Below are 20,778 nucleotides of genomic sequence, written 5' to 3'. Positions count from 1 at the left end.
TACTGGAACCGTTGCGAATACTCGTCACGCACTAGATCATAGGATATATTTCTTAAATCTCTCTCTATAACAGTCACTTAAAACTGGTTTGTCAAAACTAACAAAACGAAAATAGTCTGAAAGTATCGGCAGCAGCTGTAAAAGGGGCAAGTGTTGAAAAGATAATCGCTGATATAGTTTATTACACGGACAAAGTTAGGACACTTTTGATAGTCCGCTTAGTCACATTATGGGACCACCATTGGGTAGGGGGGGTGCGGCGATTTGTGATACAGAAATTGTACCTTTTTTTGTATACTGGCAACATGTCCTTCAATAGACACAAAAACTGCCTAATTTTGATACAACTTTTATGGTAGGGATTAGAGGTGTAGGTACGTGTAATCTAAGGGTAGTGAAGATAACGTTAGGTAAATCAATATAACGGCGAAACGCTAACAGGTAATATATTCTAGTGCGTCAGGAGTCTTCGCAAATACTAATACTAACTTAATTTACATTCTATTTACATTTGGCAACATCGCTTACGCTACGGTGTAGTGATATGCTCGAAGCATAGGAAAATCTACTTCAATCCGTTTTCCTATTGATATTTCATCATTATATGCTTAGTATCATCACAATGTTTTCACTGATATTAGTTTTGCTGATATCTTTATATTCTAAAGTGCTTTAGTGAAGAGATTTTTTCTATTTTTCTGATGTTGTAAATTATTACAGTTTTATTAGCGGAAGTAATTTATTTGTTTCTGATTAATTGCATTTCCGTCCAGTAGACTAATGTTTACACATTCACTTCATTATATCATCACTACTTCGAAGAACAGCTCGTATCTCAAAATCTAAACTCTTACTAAGTGAACTTCTATGTGCTTCAAGGTTCAGTTTAGTTTACATATCGATTTGAAATAAGAGTTTTTTTATGGATATACCCGCATCATGATATGGCAGTATGGAACGAGCGAGAACTGGCTGCTATTATGTCAAACCCAAGGCATTGGTTTTACAAAAAAAAAGTCACTTACCCCCTTATTCATAACACTTAACAAGCCTATGTTAACTAACAAATGCTTTGTTCCTTTCTAACAAATACAAATGTCGAAGTGACAGATAAGGACAAACGAATTTTAGCGGCATTTTAACTAAAATAGGTTTGATTGTCGTTTATGAATAAGGGGGTTAGTGTTAATGGTTTCAGCCAGCCCATAGTAATAAACTATGATCAAGAAAAAGTCGATAGAACTTTACAAAACAAAATGCCTGCAGAATTACAATGAGTTATATAATCGAGGAAACTGAATCACGTGCCACAGTGGAACCTTTGTCATAATCAATTTCGCCATGACTTCTTTGGCAGATGTATGTAATGTCAATATGACATCACAATATGCCAATATGATGGCACAGAGGTACCCTGGTACGCTATTCAGTTCCTTTTATTGTACAGTCTATTTTTTTTGTGGCCGCGTAAGATCCCTAATACAAATGGTCACACCCACACAAAACTGAATTAACTCGATTTCTGTGAATTAAATTAAACTTAATTTGTTTTGAAAGTGAAACTACATTTAAGAAAGTTTCCAGTCGTCTTAAGCTCAATATCATATTCAATTGTACATTGGGCCTTACACTGAAAAAAAAAAGGATATACAAATTTACGTATTCTATTTGACTGTAGCAACTGCTTTGTGTCATGTTTGTAGGTTATGGACAGCATTTTTGCAGACTTTCTCATAACAAACGGAGTATTTTCCAAATTTACACTCGTCTATGGACCGACTATATTGTATTCCGATCCAATTTATGAAAAGCGTAAACAAAGACGCCATTAACCCGACCATGGACATCTAGTGATGTGAAGACCTAGAACCTATTGCAAAATAATTAATCTCTTCTGTAAATCGATTATTTATTAATTGAATAGATCAACGTATTTTTGTCTATTTTATTATTTACAATACTTGATTTAATTCCAAAGACTGTTTATTCAATTGTAAAAGCAGTAACTATTTTTTTAATTTTAAGGAAAGTAATTATGGCTCAGACTCCTGTCCGAAGGGATTATACACTGGATAGGATGCCGTTTGCGGCAGCCACGACTCACAAGTTCAGAGAATATTAATATTTAGATTTTTTTGCGGCGGTGGTGTGGCCACCCCAGCCCGGCAGTACTGGTCACACCACCGCCGCCTCCTCATTCTGATTTTTGTGACATTCACAATAACACGCTCTCACAAGAAAAATTAAGAAAAGACAGCACAAACAAGGAATTTTTAGTAAGTAAAGTAGTTATTTAAGTGCTAAATACATAGTTCGTTGGGTGTGTGCAACCTAAGGCCGATCCGTCTAGGGTCGAGCCTTCCCAGGGACGATCAGAGGATCATCTTATGCAGCGATAGCGTGCATATCTTGGGAATCCATTCCCTAATCACGAAGGACGCCCATTAGGGGCACCTCCATGATAATAACCCTGCAAGGATCGGAAGGATCACAATGATCGTGTTCGAGGAACTAAGATCGACCATCGCGCACACACCCATCTACATCAAATTAGATCGGTCGAAACGGTGGTCGGTCATCCTAAATACCTCGCCTCATCTCATGTAAAGAGGGATCATTGGTTCAGTTTGGGCTTCTACTATTACAGCTGCTTCAGAAAAAAACCGATCACGCTTGGCTTGGTCGGCACTGAAGCAGCCATAGCGCCCTATAACTCCTAACGGTATCGCTTCACGCAAAAGTTGGTCCAAACTAAACCATATATATATTTCAGATTGAAATGATGTCTCGGCGAAGGCTAGAACCAGACCTCAATACAATTGCCAAACGGTTCAAGACCTTAGAAAACAAAATTAATGTGGCCGATACCTCCGAGTCAGACGACTGGCCGGTTGAATTCTTGGACTCGTCAGAAGATGACGGCGTTACCGACGATCCTATCCTTGAACAAAACGAGGAAGTTAAGGAGGAGATTGTCAAGATCGAGGGTGACACCTTCAACATTCCGGACGAAATCAGAGTACTCCTTGGAGATGTTCAAGATCCCTCCAAGACTCTTGGTAAGAAAATAATCCAGTAGCTGTCTTCAAAGGTCGAAATGGTCCTCAAAGAGGGTCTTAAAAAAGAGGAGAGGGAAACCATCACTAATCGCAATAACGCCCCTGAAAACTGTCAATTTTTGGGAGCTCCCAAACTAAATGCAGAGATAGCTGCGACTCTCAACTATCGTCAAATACAAAGGGACGTCCAGACAAACAAGGCACCGCGCTTGCTGCCATTTTACAAGTAACAGATAACATCATAAAACAAGGTGATAAAGAAAACGTGGTAGCACTAATTTATGCCATAAACCTTCTTGCTGATTCACAGCATTATGACACCAAAATGCGGAAAAGCGCTATAATTCCATTACTGGAGAAGAAATTATTGAATTTCCTAAACAATACACCTAACACCCTTGATGGTAATTTATTTGGAAAGGACCTTGGAAATAAAATAAGGCAATATAAATCTGTGGGTCGCCAGGGTGCAAATATAAAAGCAAAAAACTTCATATCCAACCAACCCAATACAATGTAAGCGGAACGAACAACCCCAACAATTACCGCAAAAACAACCAGTCAAAGAAATTCAGAGGAAAATTCAATACAGACAAGACACAATTCCAGTCCAAAATGAACAATGTGCAACGCACAGCCGCTTACAAGAAATAAAGGTAAGCACTAACCAGTTTGTGGAACGCTGGACTGCATTAGGAGCAAGTACAACAGTCTTGGAGTGGATTAGAGGATATAAAATCCCCTTAGTTACTGACCCAATCCAATCTCATACTCCATCTAACAACAATTTCTCCGCAGAAGAAATCCTTATAATCAAAGCATGCATATCTGAATTACTAAATAGCAAAGTGATTTCTAAAGTAAAAAATACAGAAGGTCTATACCTCTCTAGAATATTTACAGTCCAAAAACCTAATGGGAAACACAGACTTATTCTTAACTTTTAACATTTTAAGCTAGAAGACTTAAGAACAGCCACTAAATTATTGGATAAAAATTCCTTTATGATAACCATAGACCTGAAAGATGCTTACTACTCCATAGCGATTAATAATTGTCATAAAAATACCTTAGATTCGTTTTTGAACAAAATACCTTTGAATCCAATTATCTACCCTTTGGGCTTAGTACCGCCCCCTATGTTTTCACAAAACTGATGAGGCCAGCAGTTGCTCATCGGAGATACAAAGTTTTATAATAGACCAGGACAGGACAATTCTGCCTTTGCTAGATCTTTTATAATTTAGCAATAAACCTAAGATAGGTATTATTACACATACAGTTTAAATACTATTATATTTAAAATTACTCTTAAGATATACGAATTTCTTATTGTACTCGTAGGTTAGTTTTAATTAGCATCCTGCGCGATGTGATACCTAGACGGGTGTACTTATGATTGATATCAGAATAATAAAGTGTTTTTTTTTATTTTAAGATATACAAATTTTAATCATTTTTACTCTGTACATCGATCCAGTGTATAATCCCTTCGGACAGGACTCTGAGCCATAATTGTACAATCAAACGAACTTACCTGTGATGTTCGATTGTAATTATGGTAAAGAGTCCTGTCTGAAGGGAGCAACCCTCCCAACTCATCCCTTCTCATTCAAATGATTAAAATGTCGCGCCTCTCTGCACTTGAATGAGGAGGCGGCGGTGGTGTGACCAGTACTGCCGGGCTGGGGTGGCCACACCACCGCCGCAAAAAAATCTAAATATTAATATTCTCTGAACTTGTGAGTCGTGGCTGCCGCACACGGCATCCTATCCAATGTATAATCCCTTCGGACAGGACTCTGAGCTATAATTACAATCGAACATCACAGGTAAGTTCGTTTGATTGTACAAATAAAAATCGCTTATTCATCCGAGCGTAAATCGATTTTTAAAATGTCAAATTTTCCACCATCTCTACGCTAGTCTATGCTACTAAAGATTATATGTTTCAATCAAAAAATAACGTCAAATTTTGACGAAGACTTTTCAAATGAAAAATAAATATTGAAATCAAGTTAATTTTGGTGAAAAATAGTGATTAGACATCTAGTTAAAAGACACGAATTATAGATAAATGTGTTTACACAAAAATTTTGATGAAATCAGTTTGTTTACACTTTTAATAAATCGGATAGGCATAACGTATATACTAAATTGCAATAGTTTTTAAATTACAAAGCTAATTTTAATTATCAATTAATTAAGGGTGATGCGACGATTCAACTGTCGCTTATTTAATTCACGAAATAATGTTAGCAACTTTTTGACAAATACCCAGGTTGGAGCTGCGTGAAAAATTGTGCAACTTGCGTTACATTGCGGCGCTCGATTGTCAATTTGGAACTCGTTTGATTTACGGCCTCGCGATGTAATGTAACTTGCACGATTTTTCCTGCAGCCATAAGATTCTCTAGCCACTAATATGAACGTGTCAGGAACGGAATGCCAAGCGCATACATGACACGCGACGGCGACGGTTGGTTAGGAAACGTGCTAGTGGGCGTAGTCTCACATTTTTCAATATTAGAATATATTTTTGCCTGACCACCCATTTAGCTTATAGCTTCCCAACGAAGGAAAATCAGGGAAAAAACTCGTGTATAAGCGAATTTTGGCATAGTTGTAGGGAATGGTCCCATTTCTTAGTTTTGCATAAATAATTCGTAAACGCTGGCCCACAGCAAAAAATGTTGTAAGACATAAGTAATCTACATAAAAATTTCTATACATTTTTTTCTCAGAGATCAATATTTCATGAGATATGGCGGGAAGAAGATGGACAATAAAAAATAAGCACATTTCTTTAAGTGTGGCGATGGATGGATGTTTGTTACTCTTTCACGCAGAAACTACTGAACGGATTTGCATCAAATTTGCCATACGTGTAATAATATATAGCCTGGGTTACCATATAGGCTACTTTTTTCTTTGCCCGCGACTTCGCTTGCGCAGACTTTTGATGCCACAGGAACCATAGATTATTTTGGAATAAAAAGTGGCCTATTGTATGACAAATTTCGCTTATACACGAGTTTTTTCCCCTGAGAGGCAGTTTTTGGTCTTCGTTGGGTAGGCTATTAGTGAATGAATCTTAGCCGAAAATTTAACCCTAATTCTATTGCTTTTAGTATCGGTTTAGCACTTGTTTTTACAATGAGCAAAATTATTATGCCAATAAAACACAAATAATGCCAGTCTTACTACGAACGGGGCTCCTTTTCTAATGCCACTGTTCAGTTTTCATACAAACTATTTTTTATATGATCGTTTTCTTATTCGAATTTTTCTGTAGCTCTGGCAGTATTTAATACAAAATATGAAAGAATGAGTTATTTGAAATGCAATTCATTTCATTGTTTGTATGAAAACAGATCAACATCATTTGCACCAGTACGAGGCAAGATATGTAATTAATGTTTATTTCATAGGAACCCCACAATAAAACTATAAAAATAATATTAATATAATTAACAAAATATAGTTGTATAAACTAAATTAGTATACAAAAAAATATTCATCTAAACTATAATTCATTAATAGTAGCCGCAGTTAATTATATTTATAAAGCTTTAAATTAAATTTAGTAAGTGACTTTTCACTTTATGGCATCGAAAAAAAATGCAATGCTGAATTTAGCGAATATTATAAAAGATGGCGCCAATAGAACATCATTCTAATTTGTTATTGTAACGACATTTGGTTTTAAATCATTGATGATTTTATAGACGCGCTGATTAGGACGGCCAATAAGATGCCCAAATTCATAGTTTTTTTTTTCATTATGTGCTCCTGTGCTGTATAGTCCGCATTTAATGAGTGTCTTATTTTAATATCCACCTCAAATTGTTTATATCAAGTCATTCAAGATCAAATTTAGCGGCCCAGCCACAACAATGCGGAACTAGCGACGCAACGACCTGTTTTTTTTTTGTAATACACTACAATATTTTTACCTTTAAGGTTAGCTTTCAGGATGCGCTCGTAAAGAGTTTGAAACGTGATGTTTGTGGTTTAGGCCTGTGTGACAGATCGTCGTTACTTAAAAAAAAACTCGTACCTCCAAATGAATAATTCTGAATGAACTTCTTCTGCGGCTCCTCAAAGCGGTTTCGCACTACAACGATCGGATTCGAATCCGTGAAAATACGGCGTAGTCGTAGAACTAAGTATTTGCATGTTGAAATCGAATCTAGTAGAATCGTAAACTACCATACCAATAGTTCCACGACTAGATCGTATTTTCGCGGATTCGAAATGGACATAGTACGAAACCGCTCTTGGACCGCGACGCCGCACCTTGCCCACGCCTATAACCGCCTCAGTACTTACAGAATAACATTCTTTTTTAACTTATGCCGCCGGTCGTGCTATAGCCGCGCCGTCCAACAAAAAAACAACCGAATCGCTAACCTTTTTCTTGAAATCTAACAAAGACCACTCATCCGCAGTGATCCGAAGCAGTTGCTGTCAGACAGACAGTTAGAGGCGCGGGATGTCAGCAGCGCAGGTCGTGTATTAGCAGCGGCGTGTCGGAGGCGGCGCCGGCGGGCCTTTGGGCGCCCACGCGCTCCAGCACGCAGGACGCCGACAGGCGGGCCTCGGCGTCGTGGTCCCAGCACTCTTCCATAGTGTCGCAGAGGACAGAGAGGCCCTGCGGAGAATGTATACTGTTAGTCAGTTTTAAGTCTGGCATTTTACAAAATCCCTCATGGGAGGACTTCATTTAAAATTGACTCAAAATTGGGCATTGTATGTACCTACGCTCAAGGAAACTGAATCACGTACCAGGGTGGAACCATTGTGCTATTAATGTCATGTTGACATCCCACCCATCCCATACATTTGCCAAAGAAATCATAGCGAAATTGATTATGAAAAGGTTCCACCCTGGTACATGATTCAGTTTCCTTGACTGTACATTATATTATATTAGCGGACCCGGCAGACGTTGTCCTGCTCGAAAAAACACTACATTAAAATTATGATAACATACCAATAACAGCGCCATCTAGCGGGTCCAATTGAGTTTTCAAACCATCAACCAACGTAAACCAATCATCAGCCATAAATGTTTGACAACCAATTATATACATGTCAATCCTTTTTCATTACTAACATTATTCTACATTTTTAAAATCTAAAATACGCCATTATCCGAAAATTGTGATTATAATATTATATCGTCGATTCGAAACCTTTATTTAAATAGGTACGTTCTTTAATTTGAGGGGAGAGTTTACTGTATCGACGGGATGAACATTAAATTTTTGACAGTTACGAAAACCATGAACATTTCCTATGGGAAAATGTTATTTCTTTTATTTTTTTAGTTAATTATCCAATGTTTTTAATAGTTATTCTGCTATTTGGGACGAAGACAAATACAACAAATCAAAAACCAAGAAAATCGGTCCAGCCCGTCTCAAGTTATAAGTGTTCGAACAAACCCGACTTTGTTTTATATACATATTAAGATTATTATGTAGGATCATGTAGCACAATATTATGTAGAATTGAGTAGTTTCCTTGTAAAATAAATATTATTCTATTTATCACATTAGCGATTTGCGGGCGGGTTGCAAGCGAAGCGAGTTAGCGGCGTATTGAGCCAAAAACACCATATTGCAGACTCTCGTACAATAATAATAGGGCGTCTTCGGTGTTATACGCAGCCAACTCGCTGCGATATCGTTGCGCGCTCGCAGCAAACTCGCTGCGCGGTCGCCTTGCTTTCAACTCCCCGCAAATCGCTAGTGTGATAAAGGCCCTTAGATCATCAGAAAAAGTTGGACACATTTTTTTTCTTTTGCCAATGAAACTAAAAATTATAGTTTGAATTTTTTGAGGTGTCCCGATCTTGTTAACAGCCCACATTTCGAACAAAGCTATTTTTTATTTAACTTGCCCTGTTTGTTTATTAATTTATTTATTTGGGTAAAATCAATCTTGGAAGCTAAATTTGACCCACTTCGTATGGCCGGAGTGACTTGAAATTTGGCATACTTATGTAAATCTGGTGACAATACAATAATCTGGTAGTCGTAACATCTTCGTGGTCCAGCCAGGATCGTCACCGCAGGAGGGAACTCCTCAACGGTTAATGGCATCGACTTGAAATTTGGTACGGAAATATAGTTTAGATGACAATGTAAGTACAGTCAACAAAAAGTACAATCAGCAAAAAAAGCTTGAATTAAAAATGCAATTTTTAACAAGAAATTATTCCGATTCAAGCCACTCACGGGATGGTCCCGCCACCGCGGCGGGATTGTGGGGCGCAGTTTCCGCTGCACCACGGCCTCCTGCATCTCTTCGAGGCCGGGGTGAGAGCCCACCTCCTCCTCGAGCGGCAGGCGGTACTGTGCGGTCGGCTCCACGCCTCCTTCGTCGCATCTGAGGGTTGAAATCGTTATAAATAAAATAGTTGACGAAACAGAGGCCTTATTGTTATCGCAATCGTTTCCACACCATGGTGTAGGATGAGGGTGAAGGTGGAAAGAGATGGTGTATGCGATCGCAAGCGTCCGCGCGTTTTATAATACGGCCTCTGATTTGTATTTTCTTATTTTATTGATTAGATATATTTTGAGAAATTCATAAGTAAATATAAATTTGAACTGAACTTTGAATTTGGTAAAAAAATTAATGCATTTTCAACATTTAGGGAAGTGTATTTTTTATGAATCGTAGTCAGAAGACATTAATTTGTGTTTTCCTTAAAGGAAAAAGGATTCATTAAAAATAAATAAGTAGGATTCTCTATGTAAGTACACAGGATAATTTATTACACACAAGGGCATAATTCAAGTCTACATTTAAATATATTATCTGTTGCTGAGCATCATTAAACGTTTTTTTTTTTATTTGCAAATCATTTTTTTTTTAATAATTATTGCCATCAAGTTAGTTTTAACTATACTACAGCCGTTATTGTCTAACCCACTTGGAATCACCATCTTTTTCACCACTTTCTTTTCTGTCATACGGTATAAGACAAGGGTAGAAAGAGATGGTGAATGCGATCGCGAACGTCAAAAAGTTAGACAATACGGCTTCAGAAAGCCTACTTCGAAATTCGAAAATCGAAGTTTGTATCGTACCATCCCCCTCACTCTCGTATTAAATAGTATAAGCGTCAGAGAGACGGAACGACACTAACTTCGATTTCCGAATTTCGTAGTAGCTGGTCTAGAACAATCGCGAAATCAACTACCCACATTATATCATACTACACTGAATGATATATTAGAACGGCCTTTCATTCTCGATTACATGACACAAACAATACAAACACAATTCCAATATCAACTTCCCTACACAGATAGCATTTCATCAAAACAGAAATCCCAATTACTCACCTCGACGCAATTTCCCAGAGCACCAGCGCGCACGCATACATGTCTATCCTCAGAAACGCGTCCTTAGTGAAGTTGATGGCCCCGTCCAAGACCTCAGGAGCCATGTAGCGTCTCGTGCCGACTTGGCCGTGCGCGTCGCCGCACCCGTGGCCCACTTCGAAGACCAAAGCCAAGCCGAAGTCAGCAATGCAGGCGCTCAGGTCGGCTTTGAGGAGTACATTCTTGGATTTAAAGTCGCGATGGGCGACTGCCGGCTTGCCCCCGCCTTCTTCGTGGAGATGGGCTAAGCCGCGGGCCACGCAGGCGGCGACGCGCCACGCGTCCGCCCATGTTAGAGTGTGGGCTTTGAGATAGTCGCAGAGGGAGCCCTGTAAAATTTCACATGGTCATGTTGATGGTCACAAATTCTAAGTCACTTTAGGCTCTGGTGTAGATTGGCGGATTTTGCAATAGGCTTAGCAAGCTCGTGTAAGATTTATATCTTTTTGGCCTATGCACTCGACGTTTTTAAAAGCAGCGTCGACGTCGAGTAGATATTCAATAAAAACTAACCAAAGATTTTTTTTTAAGGAAAAAAGCTTTGCTGATCAACAGCTGGGAAGGGAACCCACACCACCCGTGGCTTTACTCGTCAGGGTTGTGTAACCAACCAGACCACCGGGACTTCAATCAGTCAAAAATTATTACAATTTCGTTGAGCTAGCATATTGCTAGAAACAAGTAGTATTAAAACTAACCTTCTCATGATATGCTGTTATAAGCCAGTACTCTGCTTGCAGGTTGTCTCCTTTTTTGTCCACTCCAATATAGTGCAGGATATCTGGATGATCCATTCTCGGAAGCTTGTAGATCTCCTGCTCAGCCACCCATGACTGCTTGTCTTGCAACGGGAACACTTTGACAGCAACATCCTTCTGACCCAACTTCGCCCTCCAGACGGCACCAAAGCGCCCCCTAGCTCTCACCTCACAAAGTGTCACCAAGCCTACCAAGTCTGCTGCTTCATTGTCCATGCCAGCATTGGCCGATGGTGGCCTAGAAAAGGACTCTTCTGTGTTACCCAGTTCCGCAAAGGAGGTACCTTTACGTCTCCCATATAGCAAGTAGCAGCCAACTAGAACTACAAAGAGTATGAATAAGGGAGTCAGAGTGTATGCGATTATAGCCATTGTATCGTCATCTGAGATTGGTTGCATATCTGGTGGTATACGTTGTGTAGGCGAGTCTGTCGCATCTTCCATGTCTGCCTCGAGACCAGGGAATGTTACATTAGCATTGCACATGTCTCCTTCACAGCAGCAAGTCAGTAACAACAGCTTGGATCTGTGTATCCGACATGATGAGGTTCTATCTCTGCATGCAACAGTGTCTAAAAAACAACCTTTGAAACGAATCGTAGCAGTGTTGTTTTCAGCGTTGTAATGCCATAAATGGACACAGTGGTTTGATTTGTCTGGATCGATTGGATGGCATTTTTCTGTCTCCGTAGTTATAGTGGTGCATGTGCCGTTCTCTTTGGGGTCGCAAATAATAGTGCTCTGGCCTTTTGTTCCATTGTCATAGGCACAGTAGTGAGTTTCAATCCCCCCTCCTTTTGGGCGTGGGGGAAGGTGGTCATCGGTTGGTGGTGCTCCTGTTACTAAGTGTAGTCCTAAAATTAAATTATTATTATGAATTTAATTTTTAATAATTCTAAGATTTAAATTCAATTGCCTAAGATTTATATTTTAGTAGTAGCTTTTGCCCGCGAGTCCGTCCGCGTAGAAGTATGAAAAATAGTTTACATCCTATTCTCAGACCTACCAAATATACACAAAAAATGACTAAAAAATTGGTCAAGCCATTTCAAAGGAGTTTGGTTTTTGTACCCGAAAATTTTATATATTAGAGAAGATTTAAAACATACTCAAGTAGTCAAGACATGGAACAAACTACCAGAATATGTAGTCTCAAATGAGACTCAATTTAAGAACCGTCTAGCTAGACCCAGGGGCGTCCACTTTTAAAAAACATTGTTTTTTTTTCGATTTGATAAATCTGAACTGCACATCAATGTATTTCGATGTATTGGATGAAAACATTGATGTTTTGTAAACATCAATACTTTGTCTAACACTATATTAGAAAGCTGTAGTCATGTGAAAAGTTGTGCATCTTAAAACAGATAATTTTTTCAGTGAAAATTTTCATATATGAGGGTTATGAAAAGAGCCAAAGCCATTATTTTATTTAAGTTTAATTTTAAAATTAAATCATAAATACAATAGATACAATAACTCTTTATTGCACACCAATACAGTAAACAGTACACAAAACACAAGTATATACATAATAATAATAGATCTAACTGCTTTCATAATCTGTAAATACATACAAAACAATTCATTTTGAAAAGATTACCTGTTTTGAGATGTACATTATTACAAATTTTAGTGGTCAAACCTTAGTTTTTGTGAAATTAACTGGTTATCATCAATTCGATAGCTTTTCAAAACCATCGGATTGATTTGATGTATCACATTGTACACATCAATGTTTTCAATGCATCAATGTATATCGAATATCCCTAGCTAGACCAACACATTAACAGTACAAAGAATACTTGACCAAGGAACAGCTAGATACAAGCACCTATCAGTTGCTTCCAATCCAACTGCCTGCCTGATAATTTAAATAATAATAATAGTACTCGTAATAATTCATATGCCCTATGGGAATGATGTAGCTGAACATGACTAATCATAGCAACTACAACTACAGTGTATAAACCTGTGTTTGCCGAATATCTACACTTGGGAGCAAAGAAATCGAGAAACCCTTGCAAATTTTTATGTTTCCATGATAACAGTAATGACCTAAAAAACATAAAAATCGATGTAAAAATTGCAAGGGTGGCTCGATTTATTTGCCCAAGTATATATTTAATAATAATTTATTGAATCAGGTGTTACTTTGCGGTGGTCCATATCAATGAACTAAAAGAACTGTTTTTTTACAGGAACATGCAAAGTTTGTATGACAGAAAGACAATGTTTTGGTGATCATCTACCATGTATGAACAATTATACTGTCTTTACTCATGCAAAAGTTACCTAAAATGTGTATCATCTCTCATCACTTTGAGTGGCTTTGCCAAGTGTGGGACCAACGGCAAGCAATTTGTAAAGCAATATGTTTTCAATAAACTATAAAATTTTATTTATGTTACTTTATCTATTATGCATGCCTGAACATCTGATTATGTACGGATTCTAAATGGCAAAGATAAATTGTAATTAACTATTTTAAGTTTTCTGAATTTTATAAAAAGGGTTGAGAATTAAACTGTTGTTTCGAAAGACTGGTCTAAAGTCATCTAACTAGTAGTCTCACAGGCCACTTAGCAATAAAACGAAAAAATAAATAAATTATTCACAGGATAAATATTAGATGGAATTCTAATTATAGATTAACAAACGCAACAAAAATGAACTTTATAGACAATTAGAATGTACTCTAAACATCACAACAATAACACCAAATATATTCAAACAATTCATTCAGGGATAACCAAAGGCGGCACGAGAATGCATAAATTATACATGAATTCACAATGCCTTACTAAATCTGCTCCATATTCCAAATATAGGACTAAAAATTTAAGAAATATTTTTCATTTTTTTCAAAGTAACTCACCGAGAATAAACAATGTAACTGAGTAGATGTTCACTGCCATCATGGATAACCAGGATCAGGGTCTGCCGCTCAGTGCCCCGCCGCCACGAACCGATGTTATTTTTATACTTGCTCTCGACATAAAACTCTATTTAGGAATTCCTAACATAAGTATATGACAAGCAAACAACGCACATACGATTACTCACAAATATAGAACACTAAGCCCACATCGTCATTGAACAATAGTGTCGTAAAGTCTACAAGCTCACAAACAACATAATTAATCAACACAATCACGGTAATCGAGTTAACTTTAATTTTAATTCCAAAAATAAAGTGGAAGTACGGGAAAGGAAAGCTTCCTTTTTTTGACAGCTCTGAAATGTTGCCACATTTCAAATAAACGAGAGTCGAGGTCGAGACAAGACAAACAAACAAGAGACAAGACAAGAGGAAGTACGTTCGAGTTGCAGTTTAAAGCGCCCAACCTCTGGCAGCACGTTTGCACCAAAGACAAAATAAAATCTGTATATAGGTATTGATTGATTAGACCAAATACTTCCGTCAACAATATCTTGGAAATGGCTCAACAGATTTTGATAAACATAGTACTTGTATTGTACCACGTACCATCCTAATTCTAAACCAATTAACATTTAAATAAAACTGCATTGCGTTTATAAATAGGATTTACTCTAGAATTGACAGGGAGGTTCGCTACATTAGGATAAGCGAGAATTCAGTTTAGTTTTTTGTTAGTCAAAGAACTTTAAGTTCCAGCGATTGCTGCCTACCACTAATAACTTTTAAGAAGTGGGTATTATGGAGCAAAACCTGTACATCCTTATTGTACTGACATACCAATTCAGGTTTATTTATAATCATATGAATAGTTTGTTTATCCCTATCACAAGGGAACTATGTAATTCTCTGGGATAAAAACTATCCTATACCCTTCCTAGTTTCAAACTATCCCCATACTGAATTAAAATTTAAATTGGCTATGCGATTTTAACATGAAGAGGTAAAAGACAGACAGACAGAAAGATAGATATGGTAAAATGAGGCTACTTTGCCCCCCACTGGGTAGGTAACTATGCTGCAGTTCTGTATTTTGTTTAAAAATGTGTTGCAGGTCGAAGTCCCAGTACCCGATACACTTCCCAATAAATTGATCTACTTAACATAAACACATATATTAACATACCACAGCATAATAATTTTTAAAATAAAACAAAGATTACGAAATTTGGAACAAAAATCGGTGCAAAGTAGCCTCGTTTCATGGTACTTACAAATATGCTCCTCTGGTTTGTCTCCAATAAATAAGAATAAAACAGTAGGTTAAAGAAATAAAACAAAAATTATATTCATTCATATTCATTTATTCATAAAATTAAAATTTTTACATGTCAAATTATTAAGTACTTAAGTAAGTACATATAATAAATTTATTAATACAATTCATTATTAAATTTAAAATTCAGCCAAAGCCAATCAAATAAAAAAAAATGATATTAATTAATATTCATCATTCCATTGAAATAAATATTAATAATTAATTAAATAAAATGCAATCGAAATAATCAAAGTAATCCAAAATTAAATCGTTTAAAAATTAAAATTAATTTTATTTTTAGCTAGTCTGGGCAATGGCAAAATATAAAACATAAAAATTAAAATTTACGATTAAATCATCATTATTATTATTATTATATTCTGACATGTCATAAAAGGCATTTTTAGAGAATGTCAGGTTGTTTTGAATGTTTTTGATGCTGTTGAGTAGTTTATTATAGATACCTGGCCCCGCAATATCCACCGTTTTCTTGGATTTTGCAAGTCGACAACATGCTGAGTCTAGATAAATACTCAAAGTGCCAGGTCCATATTTTTGTTTCTTTGCATAATACATGCACTTTTAAATGTCTTTGTTGGAAATAGTTGTACATGACTTCTAATATACTTAATTATGTAAAATAAGCATTGTGATGTGAGTGTCATTATGTTGCTATCTATGAAAAGTTGCCTTGTTCCGTGAGGGGCATAGCATGATACATACTGCACGTTTTTGCAAGATGAATACACGTTGCCATTCTGCAGCCCTGCCCCAGAACTCCAGACCATAACACATCACCGAATGGAACAGCGAGAAGTAGCTTGCCCTTAGCTGCTGGTGCCAACCTATCCGATGCGAAACATGCACCAGATAATTTGCCACATAACACATTGATATGCACATTTCATTTCAAGGCAGCATCCAACGACACGCCTAGAAACTTCTATGTACCTGAAAGTGCCCTTGAAAGTGCTATGTACCTGAGGAAGGACAGCGCCATCCACGTTAACACTGAGTAGGCAGGGTGGCCTACCCCCTAGGTTTATGTGCATCACTTGGGTTTTGTGTAGATTTAAAACTAAACCATTTGCAGAAAACCAACCCTATAGTCTAGATATCTCCGAGGCCACAATGCTCTCTAGAGACGGAATTGTATTGGCGATTACAATATCACAGGCATCATCAGGAAAGATATACATTTATCTGAGGCTCCCCATGAGGCTGGCATAGTCACATTTCACCATTTGCGATTTTAGGTAAATCGTTTACCTGTATCAAAAAACACAAATTTGCCACAGATGAACGTTGGGGGACGCCGATATCGATATTCCCGCTATCAGATTTAGTGCAGCCATTATTTATAGCGACGCACTGGTGCCTCAAATGCCCGTGTCATATCGCATAATATAATAGCGACATGGCACTCGTTTTTCTTAGCCATCCATATACTTTTTAAGGCTTGACGAATAACATTTAAACATGACCTATTTTATAAACGAACTAAAAGAATTTCCTTGCTCACCCGCGACCTTACGATAGCTAAGCTTATGCAAAATATGCTTGTTCATGCAGTTCATCCACCTCCACACTGTAAGAACACACACAAATCCCACAAACCCATCTATCACCACCACCACACCACACTGACGCGTTTCGAACTCAACCAGAGCTTCAACTTCAGAGTAACACAACCATACACCATGCTACCAGTTGTTAGACTAACAAACCACAACCACCGTTTTAATTTGTCACTGTAACTCCCCAAGTACCCACATATATTTTATCAAACAAAACAAAACTACCCACAAAATATTAATAAATTTTAACCATCCTACAAAACTACCTTGATTTTTATTTATTTACTGTCAAGGCATGTTTTATCTACCATTGCTGAAATTAGATACAAGCCGTAGCAAGGGAGATGAAACTAAATTTACCTGCTCATTAATAACGCATCATGCATATTTTGCATAAGCTTAGCTATCGTAAGTTCATTGATATGGACCTCCGCAAAGTAATGCCTGATTCAATAAACTATTTTATAAGTTCATTCATCATAATTTTATTTCCCGAATATCATAAAAGCTCAGCTGAGATCATATAGTATTTAACAGGTGTAAAATTAAACCTAGTATCACAATCTGTAGTTGAATTTTTCTGTAAAAATGTTCTACATGCAGAGACATACTGGCCTCTTCTTCTATGATCATTTATTTGTGATATAGTATTATCCGAGCATCCAGTCAAGAGATTGAGCATTTGAGGATAGTCAAATGACTTAAACGGACATCCACCTTCTGAACAAGCATTATCTAAACTCTGAATACGCTGACAATTTACTGATGTATAGTTCTTCCTGCCTCCCTCGAGCCCATACATGTGCCTTATACCATAGAGATATTTCTTTTCATCTTTTTCCCAATTATGGCAGCACACATGAGTTCCGTTCGGAATGAGTCTGTACTCAGATCTCCAAAATTCTATAGCCTCTTCAACAGGCATTCCAATATCTTTTAGGAACAAACTGTAGAAGAATCTCTGAGTGTGAGACAATCTATGCCTGTTGCGTAGATTTCTATGCAAGTTTAGCATACAGGGTGGAAAAAACTTTGATGAACAATCCACATTGCTACTTAAAAGAATATTGTTATTAGTTTTGCTTATGAATGGAACTATGTCCTTCTTTACTTTAAGTAATAACTCGGTAATTCGAGGGTCACTTTTAAGAGGCATTAGATCTGTGTGGTATATTCTATGCCGTAAATGGGTGCTGAAAAGTAATATGAAATATTGTAACCATTTTCCACATGATAACTCAGCAACCCCATTTTTTAATTCAACTTGCCTTTGTGCAACCAATAACAGACAATGTTTGAAGTTTAATTTAAAACTATGTAAGCAACAATTGTCATCATGGCCATTAGTAACATGATGTGCCAAGTTTTTAAGTATTAAATGTTGGCATAGAACTTGCAAAGGTTCACAGAATTTTGTAGCTTCATTACGTTTGACAATATCGAGTATTTTTTTAGAAAATCGTCTCATGTCGTAAGCAGAAAGAGACTTAAAGCGACGCTTGAACAGCTCGGCTTCGCCTTTTAAAAAGAACTGAGTGAATCCCGTGTTTCCGGTCAAAATAGTCACTATGCAAAGCATAAAATGTCCAATGTTATCATAGACGCTTCCTTCGACCATGTATTCGTTGTAAACGACAGTGTCTCCTTTTAAAACTGCTTTTAAGAAATCCAATCTATTCCTTACGATTGTCTCGAGCAAATGCACTGGTATATCCCCTTTAACGGGCTTCAAATAAAAGAAGGACATAGCTAGTAGCACGTATAGCGCTTCAACCAAATATTACTACATAAAATTCATTACTAAACACTACTACAACAAATTAAAACTTTTAGCTAATTTAGTTAGCTTTTGGTTTGGTTGACTGACACTGACAATTTGACATTTGTTATTGTCAAATAACTGACTAGTTATAGTCGTGACACAAAACGCACTTAACAAAAGTAAGAGTGTTGCACAAAATCTTCACAATCCTGTATTTATTTTCTACGTACCTAAGTAAAAATCCTACACTTAAGACGTTTACGAACTAGAATATTTTTACAAATTTGAAACTAATTTATTTTTCAAGAAAATGCCGAAGTTTTCGAAACGCATGCTTGTAGTTCCTCAAATATCCGCTGAAGCGCCAACTTTGAATTTTAAAAAGAACTGCAGCGCTACTACGAAACTGGAAAATCGAAGTTCGTATCGTACCACCCCTCTCGCTCTTGTATTAAATAGTATAAGTGTCAGAGGGACCGCACGACACGAACTTCGAGTTTCGTAGTAGCCCTGCTGATCGTGTGGCTCCTTTGTGGCTCGTGGTAGTGTTAGATTCGCGCCAAATTAATTCGCGCTGTCTTCGTTCCATCTAAACTAAATTCCAATAACTCATATTATTCCCTTTTCTAGATTTTTTACCGAACTGCGGAAAAATATTGTCCTTTGATGACATAGCCATATTAAAAAAATAAATACTACCCAATAAAATCAGAATCGTAGCTTATTTCTTTTAGTGTATAAAAGGTGACATTTGTAGTCTGCGATGCTGATAAGATAAAAGCAAAAAGGAAGGTTCTCTATAGTCTAAGGATAAAAGGACAATCGGCATGACTTTCTTCGGGAGCAAAAACTTACGGCTTAAGGAGAGTATGTGTGTGTCGGATGCAGTCGTATTTGTGCATGTTTTACGGTTGTTTTGTGAGAAAAAAAATTGGTAAATTGATAGTGGTTATATTTTTAATAAGTAGCAAAACAAAAGTAGCTCAGATATGCGAGCAGAATTGAACCCTGAATTAAAAGCCCTAAACAATTTTTAGGGCGTGGCTGGGCCCGCGTGTTCTGAGAGCAGGCCTGTGCCCAGCAGTGGGACGTATATAGGCTGGGATGATGATGATGATTGATCATCATGACATCATGATGATATCTTAATTCATTGCTTTGTTTCTGATTCCTATCACACCCGTTCAGGAGTCAGCCAGGGTTCGATTCTGGGCCCTTTTCTATTCGGGATCAAGATAAAAATTTATGACTTAGCTTCCCTCCCTGAATATGCTAGATGCCTACTCTATGCCGATGACTTAATAGTAGATTATTGTCGTGGCCTGGAAGTAGCCAATTGCTGGCTGAGTATGAGTATTAAACGGACGAGCCTGCGAGTCCGTTTAACTAATACGAAGCCAGCAATTGCTATTCCAGCCGAGACTAATATGAAGCTTTTCTCAAAAATGATGAATAATTCTCAAATAGACTAAACTTTTTCTCAAAATATATCATAACATTTAATTTTATTCCAATTATTTTTCTTATGCTTTCCCGCCTTTTTTCATTAAAAATAAACTGCAGCTGTATTTTTCCACCGAAAACACCACAACTACCACAAGCTGTTTCAGACCCAAAAAAAAAGGCCGAAGTTCCAACAAAATATCTGAACCGCCCATTAGATTTGGCTGTATACGACAAAAAAAAATTTCCATGGCCTTTTAAATTAAAATGATTGCAGCTAATTTTTGTTAGCGCGCCTTCTTGACTTTTTAATTTTTAATTTTAAACTATGCTTTTTTCTGATATGTTTTAAGGTTTTACGGACATTTTTGACTTGTGCGTGCAACAACCCTCTGATTGCGAATCGCTTCAGGATGACATCAACCGTATATTTCATTGGAGCATTAAGAATAAACTTTTTTTCAACATTGGAAAGTGTTCGGTAATGACTTTATCACAAACATGACATGAAATATAGAAGTTGTGTTACAAATAATAGGCTGAGAAGTATCGCGCTGCAGGCTCTGTGGCTCAGAGATTT

At 37.2% G+C, this 20,778-nt stretch overlaps 2 protein-coding genes across 2 annotated transcripts; both read right to left on the bottom strand.

The window, feature by feature from the left end:
- Nucleotides 1-3,267: 3,267 nt before the first annotated feature.
- Nucleotides 3,268-14,480, bottom strand: LOC141434179 (activin receptor type-2A-like). The gene is made up of 5 exons (XM_074096534.1): nt 14,096-14,480; nt 11,158-12,071; nt 10,421-10,788; nt 9,305-9,455; nt 3,268-7,713 (listed from the first exon to the last, which is right to left on the bottom strand). Exons 1-5 carry the CDS (start codon nt 14,136-14,138, stop codon nt 7,558-7,560), a joined length of 1,632 nt encoding a protein of 543 aa, XP_073952635.1. The 5' UTR covers nt 14,139-14,480; the 3' UTR covers nt 3,268-7,557.
- A 2,680-nt stretch (nt 14,481-17,160) lies between these two features.
- Nucleotides 17,161-20,383, bottom strand: LOC141434178 (uncharacterized). Its single transcript, XM_074096533.1, has one exon. The coding sequence runs from the start codon at nt 18,738-18,740 to the stop codon at nt 17,493-17,495; it is 1,248 nt and encodes a 415-aa protein (XP_073952634.1). The 5' UTR covers nt 18,741-20,383; the 3' UTR covers nt 17,161-17,492.
- Between the last annotated feature and the right edge of the window lie 395 nt (nt 20,384-20,778).

The sequence above is a fragment of the Choristoneura fumiferana genome, chromosome 13 (genome assembly GCF_025370935.1).
Source record: "Choristoneura fumiferana chromosome 13, NRCan_CFum_1, whole genome shotgun sequence".
Lineage (NCBI taxonomy): Eukaryota > Metazoa > Arthropoda > Insecta > Lepidoptera > Tortricidae > Choristoneura > Choristoneura fumiferana.
The sequence above is the reverse complement of the archived record's forward strand: the minus strand, read 5'-3'. Positions and strand labels throughout refer to the sequence as shown.